General features: G+C 37.9%; 1 protein-coding gene and 1 pseudogene across 7 annotated transcripts in view; both read right to left on the reverse strand.

Moving 5' to 3' along the window:
• HMCN1 (hemicentin 1) overlaps positions 1-21,767 on the reverse strand; it is a 436,035-nt gene that overhangs the window by 229,742 nt on the left and 184,526 nt on the right. For all 7 annotated transcript variants that reach the window (XR_011498041.1, XR_011498040.1, XR_011498042.1 and 4 more), the window contains one exon: positions 20,356-20,631. Coding sequence is in view for 4 of the 7 variants with exons in the window: in XM_044757668.2 (XP_044613603.2) it covers positions 20,356-20,631 (276 nt within the window). In the remaining 3 variants the exon portion in view is untranslated. The remainder of the gene's footprint in view (positions 1-20,355; positions 20,632-21,767) is intronic.
• On the reverse strand, positions 87-3,872 carry LOC106837013 (1-acyl-sn-glycerol-3-phosphate acyltransferase beta pseudogene; annotated as a pseudogene).

A 21,767-nucleotide genomic window follows, 5' to 3' on the forward strand; every position in this document is an offset into this window, starting at 1 on the left:
GAGGGTCTGGCTGACTCTCCTTTGAGGAGACATCATGAGCTTGGATTCGAGGCCACGGAGAGGAAAGGGCTTCTCACTTCTGGGGCCTAATGAAAGCCAGGGGAGCCACGGGAGGAAGACACAGTGATATGTGGCAGCAAGGGCAGACCTGGGTGTGTATGTGGTTGGTGGCATGGGTCCCTCTGCTCTGTCCCTTTTCTAGCCAGGTTCTGCCTCCCACCCACCCCTCCTCCAGGCCTTGCAGTCGCCCCATTCTCCTTGGGTGTCTTAGACATGTGGAAGCAGGTGGTCTTCATGGCCTAGTGGCAGGTGTCCATGAGCTCGGGGACATCAGGCCTCACTGATGGGGATGGGGTCCAGCACTTCCACCTTGACTGTTCCTGAGGTGAAGAGCTTTACCATGGAGCTGTAGAAAGAGGACCAGGTGGAGTAACCACGGGGATGATGGGCACCTGGGCCTGGATCACCAGGTAGAAGGCACATTTCTTGAAAGGCAGCAGGTCCTCATTGTCTTTCCATGGGCCCTCTGCATAGATCCACACTTTGAGGTTTTCCCTGACCATATGCTGGCCTACATCTGGCCATCACGGTCACAGCGGTGCTAAAGCTCTGCCAGTTGATGAAGAAGATGCCTCCGAGGTACATGGTTAGGCCCACGGGCCCCAGGAAGAGCAGCTCTCACTTGGCAACCTGCACACAGTGCTTGGGAAGGTCCTCCATGAGGCCTATCACATCAGGATGCTCTGGTAGTTGAAATGATGACACAGGGCTTGTCCACCTCCAGCTTCTGGGGGCCCTTGATCTCAAAGTGAAGGCCATAAATGTACTTGAAGGACTGGATGAATCAACCGATGATGCCCTTATTCTCCACTCTCTGGCCGCAGTGGCACAACAGGCAGGTGACCGCAGCCACAGGGGAGTCCACGAATCAGATCATGCAGTACAGGGTGATCTTGGCTTAGAACGCAGCTGTGCAGCTCAGCTGCATGAGCAGCAGCAGCAGCGGTCCCACGGTCAGCTATGGCCAGAGCTCCACGGTATGACCATGCTGGGACGCATACCACTGGCAGTGCCCTCAGATCTCCAGTGGTGCTGGCCTCGGGATCCCTCCCCAGGTTCTGGCTGGGAAGGAGCTCTTTGGGTGACCCCTATTAGGGATCAGCCTCTGATCAGTTCAGGAGAGAAACCAAGAGCAATGAAAGCAGGGGAAGTAAATTCCCTTTGAGAGTCAAATGAATTTCATCCCGATGTCATGTTTCTGCGTCTGGACTGGTTACCATGTGGCCTCTTGCTACTGTGTTCCCACCAGCTGACCACTGGCTTCTGTCTGCGAATCTGGAACTTTAATATCAACCTGTTTTCAGTCAAGTCTGTAGACAGGGCCTTTTGCCTCTTTGTAGCAAACACAGGTTTGGAGCCACAACTTGTCCAGACTGAGACTGCTGCCTGCTTTGCTTGAACTGCTCTTTCTCTTTATTAGATTGTAAATTTGTTGAAGTAGAGACCCGGTCTTTCATATTATTCCGTATTCCATTATATCCTACAGTATTTAACATCCCTTATATGTTATGTAGTGACTTGTAAATAACAGACCCTTGAAACTGTTGATGGAATACAGGCCATTCCTAAACTGTAACCTGGCTCTGAGAATTTGCATGCCTGCCAGCCCCTCAAGATTCTACTATACTGATCATTTGCTTCATGCCCATGGATTTACAGGACTTCAACTCAACAGAAAATATCAATTATTCAAAGTTCCTATTGCATTCCACTTCTATGGCAAAAAAAGACTTTTGAAAATGAAATATTAAATCAGGAATTTACTGTCAAAAAGGATACAAAAATTCTCTGGGGTAACTGGGATGTTGATCTATATGGTCTAATCAATTACACATTTTACATCTATATTACTATTGGGTAACAATTAATCTTCAAAGAAGGTACCATCACAGAAATGTTAAATAATTTTCTTACTGTAACCACCCCCACTCAATAAGATAAATGAAAATAAATTCATTTCCACAGTGTTTGAAATAGATGTAATGAGTATTAATAAAAATAAATTAATTCAATAACGTGCTTTTTGCACAATAATGATGCTCCAAGCTCTGTGCTAGCTTTTAGGGATGCAGTGAAAAGCCAAACAGAGATGCGTGGTGTCAGCTTTCCATTGAATGGAAAATGGGCTTTCAGTAAAAATGAAATTGAGAAATCCAGTTTGTCAGATCTGGATATATTTACGATATATCTTAACTACAAGTTAGTCTGCAAGTTGTGGCTTAGTTTCACTACAAAAAAATCAGTCTGAGGAATCCCCATACATTTGAAAGAGAGACAAGTTCAACTGCTGGACTGGGCAGCCACGCAACTGAACAAACCTAATTAGTGCCTAATTGCTAGCAGCTTACAGTCGCCCCCCGCCCTTTTTTCCTGTTTACATTGTGTTTTTCAAATTATGATTGTCTTTGAAGTGAATGTTTGAAGGGTTTTTCCGGCCTGTGGACTTGGTTGATAGTCATTATTCCGTGGATTCTTCTTGGTGAACGTAGGGCTAGAGAAATGTGTGAGGTCAAGGGCAGATTGGCCATGGCCAGTAAGTTCAAATTGTGATTCCATCTGGAGTCCATCAATTCGGAAACGCTGGAGGGTTACACATGCAGTGGGGTGTTGCAGACCATCTTCAGGGGACGAGGGGGGAAGAAATGAATACTTCTTTCTCTTTGGAATTTATTGAATATCCACATTTATTCAGTCCCACCTTTCTAAAATAAAATATCTCTCATATCTAGCTCATTTGACATAAGATTACTGCAAAGATTCAGAAGCTCTCGGGATTCTTGTCTAAACATGGTGCCTTCCAATAAAATCTGGCAGAATTGGCCTGGCATCTCTCCCAGCAAGAATCCCACTGGTAGGCTCTGTAGTTCAGATATCAAAGTGAAAATAAATGCCAGTTACCCAAAGCAGGATGCAGAAAGCTAAGAGGTCATTTCTCAAATAAAGCCTGGATATAGGGTGTTGCTGAGGGTCATGAAATAAGACTGTGTGCAACATACAAATGGAATGACATCATCCCACAAGAAGGTGAGAAATTTACCATTGCCCTTGAAAGAATAGTATTCCTGCTGACGATGAGAAAATCTGAAAGAACATGAACAAACATAGCAAGGCAGAACTGGATTTCTACCAAACAACAGTTGAACAAAGATGGTCAGAATTCAGCCTTTACTCGATTAGTTTAAAGAAGGATGTAATAGATTTCACTATAATTATTTCAACTGTTAATTTTTTTTAAATTCTGAGAAAAAACTCCGCATTTTAATAAAGTATTAATGGAGCAAGAAAAAGGAATTAAAGAACGATAGTTCAACTCCATCAAAGTCTAGAGTCCAATTTTAGGTTTTGGGAAGAGGTAATCCATTCTTAGTTGGTTTGCAATCTCTTTTCACCACCATAATCATCACCGTCATCACCATTATCATCACCACCACCACCATCAACTGTCAACACCATCAACATAAATAACAACTTGCTTTTCATTAACCAAAGCAATGGGAACATGGCACTCTATTAGGTATTAAGGCATTAAATCATTCTGTATATTTTAATCATAACAAAAGCAAAATATGTAAGTTTTTACAATTTATCACCAAGGATTTAAAATAGTTAAACATAGATTATGATCTTAAACATAAAAAATAAACACTTCTTTAAGACTTAGGTGTCTTAACATACTATTAATGGTAAAGTTGGCAAAATGAATTTTAAGTGGCTATGAAAACAGCCATTGCTCTGCCTGCAAAGACTAGAGAAAATAAAATCTCACCTAACCCTTGGAAATCTCCAATGTCATCTTCACACACAGGAGGCATACTTCCTGTTAGTGATCAGCTAGGTCTGATTTGTTGCTGTTATGCCTCTGGTAGGAAATTCTCAAAGAAAAGATCTAAGGACTCTCTCTTCAAGGTGATTTAATTATCATCAACAAATTCATCTTATAATAGTAATGCTCTGAATTACCTAAGCAACAATTTAAAATATATTTCACCATTGGTATAGTTAGAGTAGTTGGGCAAATTTCTTGGTTTTCATTCTTTCACACAACAAACATTTATTGAGTACCTACTATGTTTCAGACACTTTACGACCTCAAAGATCTCACAGAAGATTGCACACAAAAGCATATTATGTACAATTAAGGACTGAATCTCTTTCTAGTAGTCAGCTCAGTGAAATAGGAAAGTGGGCAAAAGTTATCCAGAGCCTATTATGTGCCAGGTATCTAACTCTAGACCCATCATCTATGTTCCACAATAACCCTATGAAAGGTTACTGCTATTTTGCATATAAAGAAACTAAGGTTCAAAATGGTTAACTAATCAGTGATGTCTGGTCTCTACATGGATGGGGATAATAGCATCTAACTCACAGCATTATCGTGGATTAGCTAAATTAAGATGCACAAAATACTTAGAACAACTTCTGACGCATAATAGGCACTACGTAATTTTTGCTATTATTAATATTCCATTATATAGTAAAATATGACAAAATGAGAAAATAAGTACTAAAGTATTTAAATATATACGTACATATGTATTATCTAGACATAGATATCTACAAATGAAACTTCATCACAATTCTCACACTTGCCCATTCTATTAAGATTATACATCCTACTAATAAATAAAACTTATTAAGTCTTATTTGATTCTTCTGAAATTTGAGATGTTTCCAGGTACTCAAAATTTATTAGCAATTTGAAAAAAATAAGATATATTTACTTTTTCCACATTTTACTGGTGGAAAAAAACACACTAATATGTATGTCACCTGGTACATGTTAAAAAAGCATTATGATGACATAATGAGCATATGGTTATGATAATGTCAACTTCATACTTAGTGAAGTAATTGTGGTCATTAGGGACTTACTTCAATGATCATCTTGAGAAATATTTCCTTTTTCATTGCAATATTCTCTCTGGTGACATGGACTAATTGGTGACAGACACTCACCCTTTGCTGACACCATAAAAAACAAATTAATACTTTTCGTGTTCAAACAGACACAACATGGAGGCGAAAAGAAGGCTTTGCCTGGCCCTTTGATTTCCACGTGACAGCACATGTGATTGTGGAGGAAATGTCACTATACACTGAATATGCTCAAATTTAACCAGGGCACCTGTGTTCATCTTCAGCTTCAAAAATCCTCCTCATAGGGGGCTGGCCCCGTGGCCGAGTGGTTAAGTTCGCGCGCTCCGCTGCAGGCGGCCAGTGTTTCGTTGGTTCGAATCCTGGGCGCGGACATGGCACTGCTCATCAAACCACGCTGAGGCAGCATCCCACATGCCACAACTAGAAGGATCCACAACTAAAATATACAACTATGTACCGGGGGGCTTTGGGGAAAAAATAAAATCTTTAAAAAAAAATAAAAAAAAAAATCCTCCTCATAAAGGAGCAGCTAATGGAATCAATAGGAAATTTCTTCTGTTCCCAGATATTTAGGAAGATAATCTGTTTTAAAGAAAACCTTAAACTCATACCATATAAATAAATACCATCCCACTTATTCTAACTTTTACTCCTAAGACTGACCAGCACAAGCATTTGGAAATTCAGCAGCCACTGTGTCACCTCAAAAGTGATAAATTGCTTTGACCTGTTTCATAAAATTTTCCAAAACTCACTCACATGCTATAAATCTGAGTTAGGCTAAACTAGTTTAAACAGTACTTCAAAAATAACATCTCTATAAATTTTTATGAGATTATCAGATTTTGATATAAAATATGGTTTTAAATGTAAGCAGTCACATGCTAACATGTACTACAACTGGAAAAGAAAGCGCTTATACAATGAAATCTAAAACTGTGGATGTGATTCAAATAAGCCATTGAAGTTAAACACAGAAACATGAAAGATAAGGTTAGTGACCCAAATCTTCCCCAGAGTCTGTTATTGTTACTTTGAGGCCCATTCAGCAATTAAGGGATAAACATCTATGGGGTGCAATTGTGTTTTTCTTTCTGTGCAAGGCACTATGGTTAAAAAAAAAAAGGGGTGAGACAGTAAGTCTCTCACAGTACACATCATATGATTGGGAAAAAAGTAACTAAACACATGAAATTGATTGTGAATATGTGCAAAATTGTGTGGCAAAAAAATAAAAGTTCTTCAGGAAACCAGAACAAAGAGACTGACAATATTCAGAAAGGAGGTGGTTTACGAGCGGGGCTTCACGTTATAGGTAGGATTTAGACAGGGAATATTAGAGTCAGAACAGCTCTGAGAGCTAAGCCAGTGAACTAGAATGAGAATGATGTAATTTGGAGGCAGCTGGGATGCCTCTGTGACTCAAGAAATGGAGAGTGGAGTTAGGGCAAATCACAGAGGGATGGAAAGTAATGAAGCAGGGGCTGGAGTCATAGCAGTGGGAAACAGGAATCCACTGAGGGAATAATGGACATGGAGCCTGGCAGAGAAAACATTCAGTTGTCATCAAAAGCTCAGTTCGGGAGGGGCCAGCCCAGCGGCACAGCAGTTAAATTTGCAGGTTCCATTTTGGCCACCTGGGGTTCGCCAGTGGGTGTGGACCTACACACTACTTGTCAAGCCATGCTGTGGCAGGCATCCCACATATAAAGTAGATGAAGGTGAATATGGATGTTAGCTCAGGGCTAATCTTCCTCAAAAAAAATAAATAAATAAACCCAGAGGTGGGGAGGGAAGAAAAGCTCAGTTTGGGAGACTGGAGACAGGACAAGAGTAGTACTTACCCATCCTCTTGAATTTGATACTAAGATAATTCAAATCTCATACACAGACACTGAAAATTATTGGCTTGATATACCCTGACATCTAAAATTTAGCAGCATCAGTAATATTTTATGGCACAAAATAATTAACCTGATAGTTTCTCTACTTTTAATTTATAAGTAGAGGTGAAGCCTTACTATCAAGCTCAAATATTCCATTACTCATATTAAGGAAACATGAGTAAAGAAAAAGACACATGAGTATCTGATTCTTTTAAGGTGAATGGTATTCACACATGGAAAAGAAACAGCTTTATTTCTTTTTTCTTCTCCATACATTGTTTTATTAAGATAAAGGTTGAAGATGAAATGTTACAAGAATTATGAAGGAGTCAGTTTGTGGAGGACTGAAGGATGTACATTGTATTCTGGGGTAATTAGGAAACTACAAAAAGGTTTTGAGTGGATGGACATTTAAAGCAATATTTAGGGAAAATTCACCTGGTTGTACTATAGAGTAGAGTGGGGCAACAAAATTGAAAGAAAGGAAGTCCATAGAAAGAGGATTTTAATAGTTTAGAGGCAAGCAACACACAAGTGGAATGAGGGTGTTGTCAGTGGAGGTAAGAAGGAAGGGAGTGATGGGAGAGAGTGAAGCACGGAACTAACCATGCACAGGGAAAGTGGGAGGCATCTGGGCCCCCAAATATCATTAGGCCTCAGTTAATTCCATCTGAACTCTAAATTTCACATTAACTCTCTTACACTGATTCCTATCAGCACCCCTGATTCCGGGATCAGCCCACAGAAAATGTGTCCCCAGTAGACATCCATAAATAAAAAGGGTATTGGAAATTCAATTTTAAAAATCGATACACTGTGTTTGTGTGGTCTGGGGAGAAGAGCACAGAGAGAGAGGAGTAAGGCATGATTCCCAAAAACAGATCCCAAGGATCCTGACTCCTGGTCTAGTGCTTTTTCATTACCCTGAGAAGCAATTAGATCAACAGAATCCGCCATGAAAGGATTTTTATCTCAGTATCTTTCAGTGATCAAAGAAGCAGGGTTATAAAGTTTTAGAAGCTTTTATGTCCCTCCCCCGAAAAGGATTTGTGCCCAAAAGGAACCTAGTGGAACAATCAATTGTCAATTGTCGTTGTTTAAAAAGGCATTAAATTACATTTTGGAAAAAAAGTATTTCAAGGCTGTCAATTGATCTCCGTGATGGAAGAGTCCCAAGCTTCTAAATGTTCCTACTGAAAATTGTATGTAATGAGGAATCAAGACTCTGATGAGAAGAAAGATACTCCATTAACTAGTTTTTGGTATTAAGTATCTTTTCTTACTTGAGTTCTTACATTAAAATCTAAGTAAATATCTTCATTTTGGAGATAGTTAAAACCTACATTCGGCCCAACTGCCTAATTGATTTATATTTCTGAAAACATAATAGAACTGGTTTACAACTGTTTCCAGAAATATTTTTCATTGTGGGTAATATATTCCCCTAAAACATTCAATGATCTAACACCACGCAATGCTACATGAGAAATTGGAAAATAATTGCTATTTAATTACTGAACCTAATTGCTATTGAATCACACAGACTGTAAAACATATTTTACAAGATCTCTGGCTCTTCTAAGTATCTATATTTCCTGTAGAAAAAGTTAACTTCAAAAAGTTACATAATGACTATCATTGAGCCTGCCGAGAACTCTAACTACTAGCTATGTCTTATCCTAGCAGATGTGTACCTACTGATTTAGCTCAACCAGTTTATTGAAAACACATTGACATTGTTCACAAACGCATTACTTCCATTTCTGATTAGGGAGGTGACTCCAGCTAGTTCTGGTGCTAATTTTTAAGCACAAAGCCTGCACAATGAAACTAACAAAATGTCATTAAGAATGATTTACAATGGACAGATAGGCTTGTTAACTTTTCCTTAATTTTCAATATGTAGAAATGGCAATGAAATATATTCTAACATTTTTAAGTTTGACAATGGCTACTAGCATTCACACAAGTGATCACGAATTCCTTCCAAAAAGCAAAAGATGAAAACTAAAAACCAACCAATTGACCAAACAAACCAAAGAAAAACAGAGATTAATTGCCTGGGGAAAGAAGCAAGGGCCACTAAAATCCCAAAGATATGGAATCAAATGCAACATTTCCAAATGATCTCATCAATGGAAATACGAAGACCTGGCTACAACCTTTCCAAAATGGTAGAATTATTCCTAAATGGCAATAATTTAGATGAATTATGACAGCGGTTAACATACATGGCAGTTGCAATAAGTTTCCTAAGCCTTGGGCTCTTGCTATTTCTGCCTTTCTTCTTTCTCCAGAGAAGACTATAGTTGTGCTGTCCAATACAGGAGCCACTAGCCACATGTGTGTTTAAACTCAAATTTAAATTATCTAAAACTAAATCAAATTTCAAAACAAGTTCCTTAGGTGCCCCAGCCATATTTAAAGTGCTCAAGCGTCACATACAGCTATGGGACAGCATAGATACACCCCATTTCCATCATTATAGAAAGTCCCACTGGACAGTGCTGGATTAGAGAGGTCTATGAAATCTCAGAGAGAAGGGTGCTAATTCATTGACTCACCAGTAGGTGGTGCATTGGCAACAACACACACAGGCAAGGACTACATCTTGACAGTTGCATGCTAGATTTGCAAAAAACCCACACCCAAACACCAATGTGGTTATGAAATTCAGTTAAGAGAAAGACAATAATTTCAGAGACATGCAATGACAGATTTAGGTAAGACTATTTAACAACAAAATCTTAGTGGCAAATTTGCATCCTCTTTTCTTAAAAATCTACAACTTTTATTTTTCAAGTATAAGATACAAGTATATGCATATGTACAAATGTTTGCTGCCTTGATATCCATTTTAAGTAATTCCTAGTATAAAATTATTTATATATTAACATGGTTTCCATTTAATGCTATACTTTTTCTTTCCTTAACAAGAACAACAAAAATCATAAATTCAGGGACTTCTTTAGATGATGAAACAAAGCAGATTAAGATAATAAATATGATTGATGAGAAAGATACAATTTTAAACATTTTATTCTTTCTTACTCAGGAAATCTTCAAGTAAACAGTGATTAACATTGAATACCGCATCATGTTTTCTTTATTGGCTCTCTTTAACAGTTTTCCCAAATCATAGAATTTGCAAATAAGAGAGGAAGGCCAACTTTAGACTTACATTCTCATCTGACCTGGAAAAAAGTGGCAAACCATAACTAGCTATTACTTCATGGCATATTAAAAGGAAACTATTAAAGCTTTACCTATTTTACATGTATCTCCTGATCCAGAATCAATTATGGTAAGGAGACCTTTTGACTATCAAAAGCTGGGGGGAGAGGGTAGGGGGTAGCCTGGTGGCGTAAAGGTTAAGTTCATGCACTCCACCTTGGCTGCTCAAGGTTCGCTGGTTCGGATCCCAGGCATAGACCTACACACCATTTATCAAACCATGCTCTGGCAGGCATCCCATATATAAAATAGAGGAAAATGGGCACAGATGTTAGCTTAGGGCCAATCTTCCCCAGCAGAAAGAGGAGGATTGGCAGCAGATGTTAGCTCAGGGCCAATCTTCCTCAGCAGAAAGAGGAGGATTGGCAGCAGATGTTAGCTCAGGGCTAATCTTCCTCAATAAATAAATAAATTAATTAATTAGTAAATTAATTCATTAAAAAGTTGGTTATGGGGTCTGGCCCAGTGGTGTAGTGGTTAAGTTCACGCACTCCGCTTTGGTGGCCCAGGGTTCACAGATTCATATCCTGGGTGCAGAACTATGCACTGCTCATCAAGCCATGCTGCAGCAGCAACCCACATACAAAATAGAGAAAGATGTTAGCTTGGGGACAATCTTCCTCACCAAAAAAAAAAAATGCTGGTTATATACATCCAGACAACAGAATATTATTCAGTGCTAAAAACAAATAAGCTATCAAGCTATGAAAAGACATGAGTAATCTTAAATGCATATTACTAAATGAAAGAAGCCAATCTGAAACAGCTATATAATTATAGGACATTCTGGAAAAGGCAAAACTTTGGAGACACTAAAAAAGGATAAGTGGTTTCCCGGGGTTGGGAGGGTGGGAGAGAGATAGAAAGGCAGAGCACAGAGCATTTTTAAGGCAGTGAAAACACTCTGTATGATACTATAATGGTGGATACACATTATTATACATTAGTCCCAACCCACAGAATGTATAACATCAAGAGTGAACCCTAATGTAAACTAGGGACTTTGGATGATTATGTGTCAGTGCAGGTTCATCAATTGAAACAAATGTACCACTCTGGTGGGGGATGTTGACAATGGAGGAGGCTATAAACGTGCAGGGGATATATGGGGAAATCTCTGTACGTTCCTCTAAAATTGGCTGTGAACCTAAAACTGCTCTAACAAAATTAAGTCTTTTAGAAAAAGGTAGTTAAGGTATTCAAAAAAGGGATAATTTTACAAAACATGTAATAGGCATAGAATCAAAAGCATATGAAAGTGGACCTACCTAGCACTTCTTGAAGGAGAGACTTCAAAATCTGGCAGTTAATTTATGTTGCTAGACAAATTCATTTGCTACCTTGGTTATCTTATCAGGGAAGCAACCCACAATGCGACCGAAAGAACACTTGTCTTAGGAGTCCCATCTGAGGTTCACAACCTCCATCCTTCCAGCTGTCACTCCCTGATTCCCACAATTCCCTTTTCCAACTTTGCCATGGCCACAACTCCTTTGAAACTTCTTTTTTATTCCAATCAGATCACACCTTTAACCTTCTCTTCTTTTGTTATCTAGCCTAAGCCCCACAGAGCATCACTGCAACCACTTTTTTTCCAGTTCCCTTTTTGCTGAACCAACACCACAAAACCACGAAAAGGATTCTTCTACTCATGTATGAAAGGCTACTGAAAACAACAGGGAAGAGAAAATCACACCATCATGGGGACCAGTCTCCCTATTCAGCTGGACCCGCCACTCTCACCAAGCCCACATTTCTGTGTCCTTGTTCCTCCACAGTTTTACGCATGTAATTTTCTCCATCTAGAAAGGCTTTCCTGACTTCTACGTGGCATATTCCAGTGGATACCTGAGGCACCATCTCCTGTCCTTCTCAATCTCCACTCATCACTGAGGCAGACTTAAAGGCTTCTGTCGCACCCTGATGTAGTTCTTTTCACATTGTGTTCTAAATATTTATTCATTTAATTTAGTTATGTCCTTTCCTTTTTTTTTTTTTTTTTTGAGGAAGATTAGCCCTGAACTAACTACTGCCAGTCCTCCTCTTTTTTTGCTGAGGAAGCCTGGCCCTGACCTAACATCGTGCCCATCTTCCTCTACTTTATATGTGGGACTCCTACCACAGCATGGCGTGCCAAGCAGTGCCATGTCCACACCCGGGATCCAAACTGGCGCACCCTGGGCCGCCGAGAATCGGAACGTGTGAACTTAACCGCTGTGCCACCGGGCTGGCCCCTGTCCTTTCTTATATTATGGACTTATTGAGGGGAAGGATGGTGCTTTTTTCTCATTTATATGCACAGCAAGGAGCACAGTGTCTGACACTTAAATTTTTGATGACCACATGAAGGAATGAATAAATGTATAACCAAATGGACAAACAAGGCACCAGCTCCGACCCTTTGTAAAAATGTGTTTTTAGTCAAGCCACTTCATGTGTTTCAGTATTTGTTTCATTATTATGGGAAAAAAATATACCTATGATTTAGATAGTGCTGTGGGAAATAGCATAAATGAAGATCTCATGATCAGAATGATTATCTACCAGTTTTGCATTCTCATTAGCCACACGCTCCTAACATATCAGACATTTTTTGCAGATGCAGCAAATAAGTACTCCTACTTTACAGAATTAGCTCCAATTCAATTTTTATTCTTAATATTCTAATTATTACACCCCTTCCTCATATATAAAAAGAGCAAGTTATATTTTTCATGTAGTACAAATATCTAATCTTTAGAAACAGAATTAATTTTTTAATTGGATAATTAATTTATAAAATAATAACTCAAAGTTTGAACATTTGAATCAAATAACTTTTAATACATGTCATGACATAACTATTTTTCAGACTTGGCAAAAGTTCCCTTGCCTAAACACTCTACTTCTCACTCAGCCCTCCCACAGGCTGCAAGCAGGCAATACTGCATGCTAAATATTATGTCAGGCACTAAAGACACAAAACTGAAGATCAGGTCCTGCCTTAACAGGGCTCAGAGTCTAGTCATCTCACATTTGCTCTGCATGTTTGTTTTGGTAGCATTTTTACAGTTCTCTCTCTCTTGACTGCTCCTTAGCAGCTACTCTTCCAGAACTTTAGTCAAAGGATTCACCAACTTGACGTGCTCCCCCTGGTCGGCTCTATAAGGCACCAGAGATGGAAGGAGTAAGGGAGGGGCAGGGAATTCAAATCAAGCAGTGATTTCTCCACGTCATCATTACACACAATGCTGAGATTTCCAGAGATTCTGCACCCATGCAATGGGAACTGCAGACACTTTGTACCTTTTCTATTTTTCAAAAAGTTTCAGTCTCTCACTTTTACATCCTTACTCGAGAATCCTTTATTTATTTTCTCTTTTTATACCTTCTTCTACCTTCCTGTACCGTAGGCCTGCTAATAGCATATATAGGCATTTCTGTATACAACGCAGAATGATGGAAAGACCTAGTTCAGATCTGGGCTCTGCCACCTACTGACTTTGTAACTTAGGGCAAGCCACCAACCTCTCAGAGAATCCACTTCTTTATGGGCAAAACACAGACATAAAGGTAACACAATTTGTGAGAGTCAGATGACACAATGTATGTTATGAACTCTCAAAATTTTTTAGATGTTTGTATGTAGCTGCATTTGCAAAATTTAGTGGGTTGAAGCATTTGCTGATTCCTCTGTTTTATCTCTTCCCAGAAGTCCCCACACTGTGAAAGCATGAGCATCTTTTCCTGGCTATCACATTCCAGCATTTAACTTCTCCAACATCTGACATCCTTCTTTCTAGCCCACTTAAATCCATCAGGCTTGGCTTAGTACACATTTTCTTATGGTCCATTTTTGCCAGAAATTAAAATGTCCATGGTGTCTAGCTTTTTTTTTTTTTTGAGGACAATTAGCGCTGACTTAATATCTGCTGCCAATCCTCCTCTTTTTGCTGAGGAAGCCTGGCCCTGAGCTAACATCCGTGCCCATCTTCCTCTACTTTATATGTGGGATGCCTACCACAGCATGGCCTTCTGAGTGGTCCCATGTCTGCACCCGGGATCCGAACCGGCGAACCCCAGGCCGCCCAATCAGAATGTGCGCACTTAACTGCTGCACCACCAAGCTGGCCCCTACAGCTTCTTTATAACAACTTCTTATACACTTGAAGTGTGTCATTATATCCCTTTCTTTTCCTTTTACAATGTAAATAAGTCTGCTTCTTTAACTTTCCTTATATCATCTATTTAAAGACATTTTAACATCTCTCTCTAAGCTTTAGAGAAATAGGATTCTTTCCTTCTATAAATAAAGCGGTCCAACATCTATACAGTACATCAACGTCTTGGATGAAAGATAAAAGAAAATGAAATGTATGATATTCACTTATATATTTTATTGCACAGCATTGGATTGTGTTATAACAGAAACTTGCCCCTAACCATGGAGTTAGTAGAATACATTTGTCAGATAAAGTAAGCGAATATTAAACTTTTCATGAAATTTATAATCACCGTAGAATTAGGAAAGCAAATATTTCTATAGGAAAATAACATATTCCTTGCATATCTTTGTGGGGAATACTTGATGCAAAATCTCAATAGAATATTTTCCTTCAAACTTAAAGACCTCCAATTCAATCCTTATTACATTCCTTGTACAGGGGGCAACAAAAGCCAGTATTTTAACAGAGTGTCTTATTCATTTGTGCTGATTCATACTGGGATATCAAACAACCACGGCAGTGAATAAAATTAACTTTTAATAGCAGGTAACGATCTGGGGGTTTTCATTTTAAGTATATGATTTCATTGCATTTGAACGAAATCCACAAAGATGGCACTAATATTTAAAACAAACGTACACGGGTCTCAGGTCAACCTTCAAAAATGAAAAGCTTCACTAGCAAGACTTCAAAGTATTAAAAATGTCTAGGAAAAGAGATGAGCTAATAAAAATCAATTTTCTTTATTTAAACATGGACATAGACTTCTATAAATCAAAATTTATTCCTGTGAAAATCTTGCAAAGGGGAAAATAGAAGAGATTTTCATGGCTCTCTTACTGGGCTAGTCAGTATAAGAAAACCGAATTTAATTGTCAATTGAAATTCTGCATTTATTCCCTTTCTTCAACCTCACTTTGGTTCATAAAGGATTTAAAATAGCTTATTCCATAATATAGTCTATAAAATTCCAGACCCTTGAACTTTCAAACTTGAATTTTTGTACTGTCAAAAATTCTAACTTGACACTTTTTGAGAGGCACTTCTGTATTTTTGCTGAGGAAGCCTGGCCCCCTGAGCTCACATCCGTGCCCATCTTCCTCTACTTTATATGTGGGACTCCTACCACAGCATGGTGCGCCAAGCAGTGCCATGTCCACACCCAGGATCCAAACCAGAGAACCCCAGGCCGCTGAGAAGTGGAACATGTGAACTTAACCGCTGCACCACCAGGCTGGCACTTCTTAATTTATTTTCTTAATTATTCCTCATTTTTAAACTATTTTATTTACTTTCTTAATTGTATCTTATTTTAAATGTCAAAGTGACAGGGCAATCTATGGAATATTTAGCAAAGAAAGAAAACATATTACTCATATATAATTCAATCCCCTAGTAAAATTAACGTGAGCATTTTCAAAATTTTTTAAATCTGATTTACACAAAATTTTAAAGTAATCCATTCTTATTAAATACTATTTTTTTCAAGTACAGAAGAGCATAAGTAAAAAAGTCACTCATATTTCCATTGCCCTCAAACAATCAGTAGTGAATTTCATAGTCACATTTTTGTATATATCAATTTAGTTGGGTTTTTTTTTTTCCCCTGGCATAACTGTGCATAGCTTCTCTTTGTTTGTATGTTTATTTGTTTGCATGGACTTCTGAGCCTGAGGGAATCTCTTTTCTGAGGAATTTCCTGTGTCTAATTAGACCATTATCTCCATAGTGAGGAATTCTCATAATGAAATAAGCATATCAACCCATTCACATTCTCTCATGCTCATTAGTGTGATTGATTCAAAGAGCCATTGTTTCTGCGCTTCCTCTCAAGGCTCTTCTGATAAATTGATAACGAGCCTAATAATCACTGAGGTAAATTAGGATGATGGTAAAGGGCTACTGGGACATTTGTTTCTGCTGCTACTGGACTCAAAATTCCATGATGTTGCCAAAACTGAAGTCTTCTAAAGTATCCATGGTCTTAGTAAGAGTTCAAGTCCCAATGGGAGAATCTGAGTGGCCAATTCTAGGTCATGTGACCTACAAGGGGTTGGGGACAGGGAATTATCTGATCTGTTTTCTGCTTCCAGCCAAGATAATAAAGAATTCCTCCCCAAAATTAGGGGATGCGTTCAGACACTAAGAGCCGAAATACAACAAATATCCACTGCAATTATTTTCTAGCCTTTAGCATATCTGAGAATTTATTCCTCTATTTACAATGTATTGGTTTAGTCTATATGCTTGTGGAGTTTTTTACCTCATACTGTAAGCTGAAATTTTAGCCAGGATGTGTCTAAATGAAGTGCCCCCTTCATTGACCTTGCTTGATTTGCTGACTCAGGATAATTGTTTTTCTCCCTAGGACAATTTTCTTTAATTATATCTTTGACTATTTCTTTAGTTTCAGTTGTCTTTGCTACATATATCTACATATGCCATATACCTATAAATCTTAGCTTGAAGCTCCATTCTCTATTTTTATTTCTACTTAAAAAAAATATTATTCAACTCTTCATTCTTTTCCTCAACATTTTGAAAGAACTTCTCAAGTTTATGCAACACACCCCGATTTTATTTTCATGTAGTATAAACTTTGCTCTTTAGTTCCTGTAATTCAGACTTGCATTATAATACTACATTTTTAACATAAAATTCTTTATTTCTTCCATCACACTTGCTATTGTCCTTTCATCTTAGCCAGTTCTTCTTTTATAAATATATACTCCACTTAAAGCAGGATAGGTCTTTTTGAAAAACACTAGCAACACTAAACATTTTTTTTCATTCTCTAGAATAAACTACCTTCAAAGGATCCATTTCTTCTAAGTCTTTTCCCCCTTGTTTTGCTCCCGAGTATTCATTCTTAAGTCCTATGCTTTATTCTTTTCCTGTTTTGCTTCATTTGCTTTGATAATTTTCTGTTTATTTATCCTCAAATAAGCTGATATCTATCCAGACCCAGTGTCTGTCAACAAGGTGTTTGGATGGACCTAGCTTTATTCTCTGCCTGCTGCTGTTCCAGTTGCACCCCCCTTGCAGTTCTGTGGCCGCATGAGAGTCTGAGTGCATGGCTCCTTGCCCAGTTCTCAACCATGATACTCTTCTGGCTGAGATGGGATGCCCGCTTCTGCTACCATCTGTCTCTAACACGTCTAACTGACACCCTTGAATATTTCCCTTGCTTCCAAATATTTTCATCTGGCGAGAAACATATATCCCAGGTTGCAATTTTCTACCTGGGACCAGGTTGCCTGTCCACTTCTTATCCCATTGTTTTCCTAACTGGATGCTTATAGCTATTAATGGTTATAAGGAGACAGCATTCTGACACCCTAAAGAGTATCACTTTCTTTTTGGAGCAAACGTTGAAGAAGGACGGAGATATATCCTCCTTGCTTTCACGTGAACATAAAAAAGATGGACCACTGGTTGGGATTTTCATTCCACTGACCTTAAAATATAACTAAAAATTAAATATACATATTTATATAATATATAATATTAATATAATATATAAATATAATATATAAAATATAAATAATATATAAAAATCTTTATATACAATATATGTAAAATTCCTCCCCAAATTTTTGCTACTGTTAATTGCCACTGGTTTTTAGTATTCTTCACTTTTGTCTTTTTGAGGTCTTTACAGATATTTTACTGTTAGAAGAAGAGAGGCTGTCATAGCTAGACGTATACTATTTTAAACCAGAAAATTATTGCTAATTATATTTTGTAAAAATATTAGCAAAAATTTGTAAAATCTGAATGTTTAACTCTTATAAATATGCTAGACAGAAATAGTTTCCGAACAAACTTGTAGAGACATAGCAACATAAGAAAGGCTATGAGTTAAGTAACTGATTGCTCTGTAAGCAAGAAAATTATTCCTGAAGTGTGTATTCAGTTCAAGGAACTATTTTATCTTTTAAGTCGTCTGGCATTATTTTTTATTCCTACTTTTTAAAACATTTAAGTGCATAAAGATGAAATTAATTTATAATTTAAGATTCAATGTTAATAGTTGACAAGCATCTTACGTTCTCATGAATTATAACCATAAGTACAGCAGTTTATTTCATCAAATAGCCATAGCTTTCATAGTGCATTCACCATAAACTAATACATTCAAATGGCTATCAATAGCTAGAGTCTTATTTTTTATTAAAAAGTGTCATCAATTCTAGAATATATTTTTGTTAGATCTTTAAAACATCCTTTTGCATCAAAATTGGTCTCTCAAACTCAAGACCAACTAGACAGGCCATAACATAATGCCTCTAAACAGATTTACTCCACTAGAGATTACAGAGGCTGACCAATAACCACATAATGTCATATATTTTTTGTATTTATGTTTTGTATATTATATAACATCTTACCTCAGCACTTATTTAAAATACTGGATAATAATGACTGTATTTTACCAGAAGGAAGAGAGAATCAAGGCCTTCCTTTAAAGATATACATTTCTAGATCACAAGATTCATCCTGTAGAGATTCAAATGCTGTTTTCAGAAAATGTTGTCCATGAAACAGCCTGAGCTGTCTGCTATAATTGCAGATTCCCAGGCCCCACACCATGCTTATGGAATCAGATTCTCTGGACATAGGGTTAGAAATCTGATCTCTTAAAAATAAGTTTCTTGGATAATGCTTTATCCATGAAAGTTTGAGAGTCACTGTTCTAATTCACTAAACAGAATACTAACGGACTAAACCGTTAACCTGGGGAAACAAGGAAGGCTCTGCTTTCTTTTTACAATCTCATTCTAAGGGACTTCAGGAAAAGAACCAAGATCAAATTTCCAAAGTCCATTAGCATTTGCTCTATCTGAAACAATCAGTTTGGTAAAAACAGTTCCAAAATTCTAGTAACTCAAGTTACTACCTGGATTGAGTCAAATTATCAAGGCAGTTTACCACGTGGAAATGTAGTGAACAGTTTACAAAAGCAAGGTTTCCCTAGAGCTTTCACCAGATTAACCAGCAAAAGACACACGTTTGGACTGCAGAACATATCTCAACTACCAGTGAGAAAACTAGAATCAGATATCAACCATCTTATTAATTCTCACTGTAGTTTCGTTTTTGTGCCATTAATAACATTCTAAGAGCTAGCCTGGAAACTCAATGGTCATTCTCTTAGATAACCTTGTTAAAAAATTATCTGAGAGTGTTACTTCAGGCATTCGATAAAGTTGTTTCTGATACTGTAACCAAACAGCCAGACCTAATTCGGAGGTAATCGGTCTCCCACATCAAGGATTTGAAATGAAATATTCTGCTGAGGCAGCAACTGAACCTTTCAGCTTAACGGTGAAAAACTGCCAACAGTAATTTGCTCATTATATTAAGAGTCCCAGCTGCTCTGTAGACATTTAGAAGCCAAATATGATTCTACCAAAAGAGATGCTTTGGAACAGTTTCTGATCTCCATTTGACAGTCATGAATAACATACATATTTAGTAGCCACTGGATTACATTGTTAATATGTACACTTGTTTTCAGTTACCTGAATATTTAGTCTATGTAGACATAATTCAAGATTGTCTTACATTAGTTTATTTTCAATAAGCATTCTTTGTGTGTGTGTGTAAGCTAAATAAGGTAAAAACAACTCAGCTTAAGTTTCAAAAAAATTTCACCAAGATGAGCAACATTTTAAACCTTAATTAAAACAATAAAAGTAAATTAGTTATATACACAAATGACATATTCAAAGTGGAAGGGAATTTTTTTAACCAATTAGATTATTTTTAAAGTCCACATGTTAGATTGGAGAATTTAAAACTATTAAATCTTCCAGAAACAATTTCTATTTATATTCTCTTAAAATAAAAGCCTTCAACTACCAGAACTAGTTGTGTTTGTTTCAAAGTCACCTATTTGTTAGTGATGTTTTAGTTTCCAGTTTAGTCAGCTTTAAACCACTCAAGATCTACAAACATTCTATCATTCAAAACTGTAATTGTTTCGGTAGACGCTGTCACTGTCAGATAGCCAGCTTAAGGGAACAGAGATCAAAGGAGGAAGACAGAAAGACACTATAACTCAGAAGTTACCATCAGCACAGTACCTTGCACCATGAGGAAAACTGAAGCAGCTGACGATCCTCCTTCATTGGAAACCACACAATGATACTCTCCAGCATCACTGAATTTCACACTCCTTAGCTCCAAAGAGAGGTTAGCCAAGATCCTCATTCTTGCTGGGTCCGCCAGGCTGACATCTCTGTCATTCCTCTGCCAGGTTAGATTGTAATCCACTGCACTGATGACAAGACACGTCAAAACTGTTCTTTCTCCAGGAGTGACTGTGACATTATTAGGCACTTGAATGACGGGAGGGGGCTCTGTGTGAAATGAAAAGATTCAAATCAAGAGATCTAGAAGTCATTTTCGCTCACTTACACACGTGGTTTAAAAATTTAACAAGTATGTATTGAATATCTAGTAGAAAAGATGCAGTACAACAGAACTCATTCATTAAGATATATGTCTATCACTCCAAGAAAATGATCATCTAGTTGAAAGATGCTTTAAAAAGTAGCGCACATTTACATACCAAAGTATACTCAAACCTAAGTCTATAAATTATAGATGTGAGAATCAGAGAGGCAGGGCAAAAGGGTATATGACTAGACTGATTTAGGATTGTGGAATGAGACAAATTTTGATTTGTGTTTTGAACAAAGTAGCATTTATGGATTGTTTTAAATTTAATAATATTCAGAGTTTTAAAGAAAGTAGCATGTAAAGTATGGTAGATATGGCAAAGATATGATAGTATTGGCTTTAAGGGGGCTTATAATCTCATTCGGAAGACACAGTACAACAGTAGAGTGAGATGAACGTCCCTCCAGCAGGGGTGGGGAATGCTTGGATTTAAGAAGGTTAAGTTAACAGTAGGGATAGCCCTTTAATAAAATTGTACTCAGAGAGGGGCCGGCCCGGTGGCATAGTGGTTAAGTTCATGCACTCCACTTTGGTGGCCCAGGGTTTGCTGGTTTGGATCCTGGGCGCGGACCTATACACTGCTCATCAAGCCATGCTGTGGTGGCATCCCACATAGAAGAACTAGAAGGACTTACAACTAGGATATACAAATATGTGCTGGGGCTTTGGGGAGAAAAAAAAAAAGGGAAGATTGATAACAGGTGTTAGCTCAGGGCCAATCGTCCTCACACACACAAAAAAACTGTACACAGAGAACCACGTACACAGATGCCATGAAGGCATTGAGTAATGCACACACATTTCAGATGTGGTCAAGAGCCACTTACAAATTAAATATTTGACCAACATTTCTAGAGAGAGTCAATTTTGAGAATAAATCTAAAGGCCCCTCTAAAGTTCACACTGCCCAAATGCTTTAACATGATCTGCCGTAGCAAGCTATTCCTGAGGACTAACACAGCAATCAAAACTGTGGTGAGCTACGCTGGCTGGAAACCCATGTGTCTGTTTTAGTTTAAATACGAAAGAGTAT

This window comes from Equus asinus, chromosome 25, assembly GCF_041296235.1.
Source record: "Equus asinus isolate D_3611 breed Donkey chromosome 25, EquAss-T2T_v2, whole genome shotgun sequence".
In the NCBI taxonomy this organism is placed as follows: domain Eukaryota; kingdom Metazoa; phylum Chordata; class Mammalia; order Perissodactyla; family Equidae; genus Equus; species Equus asinus.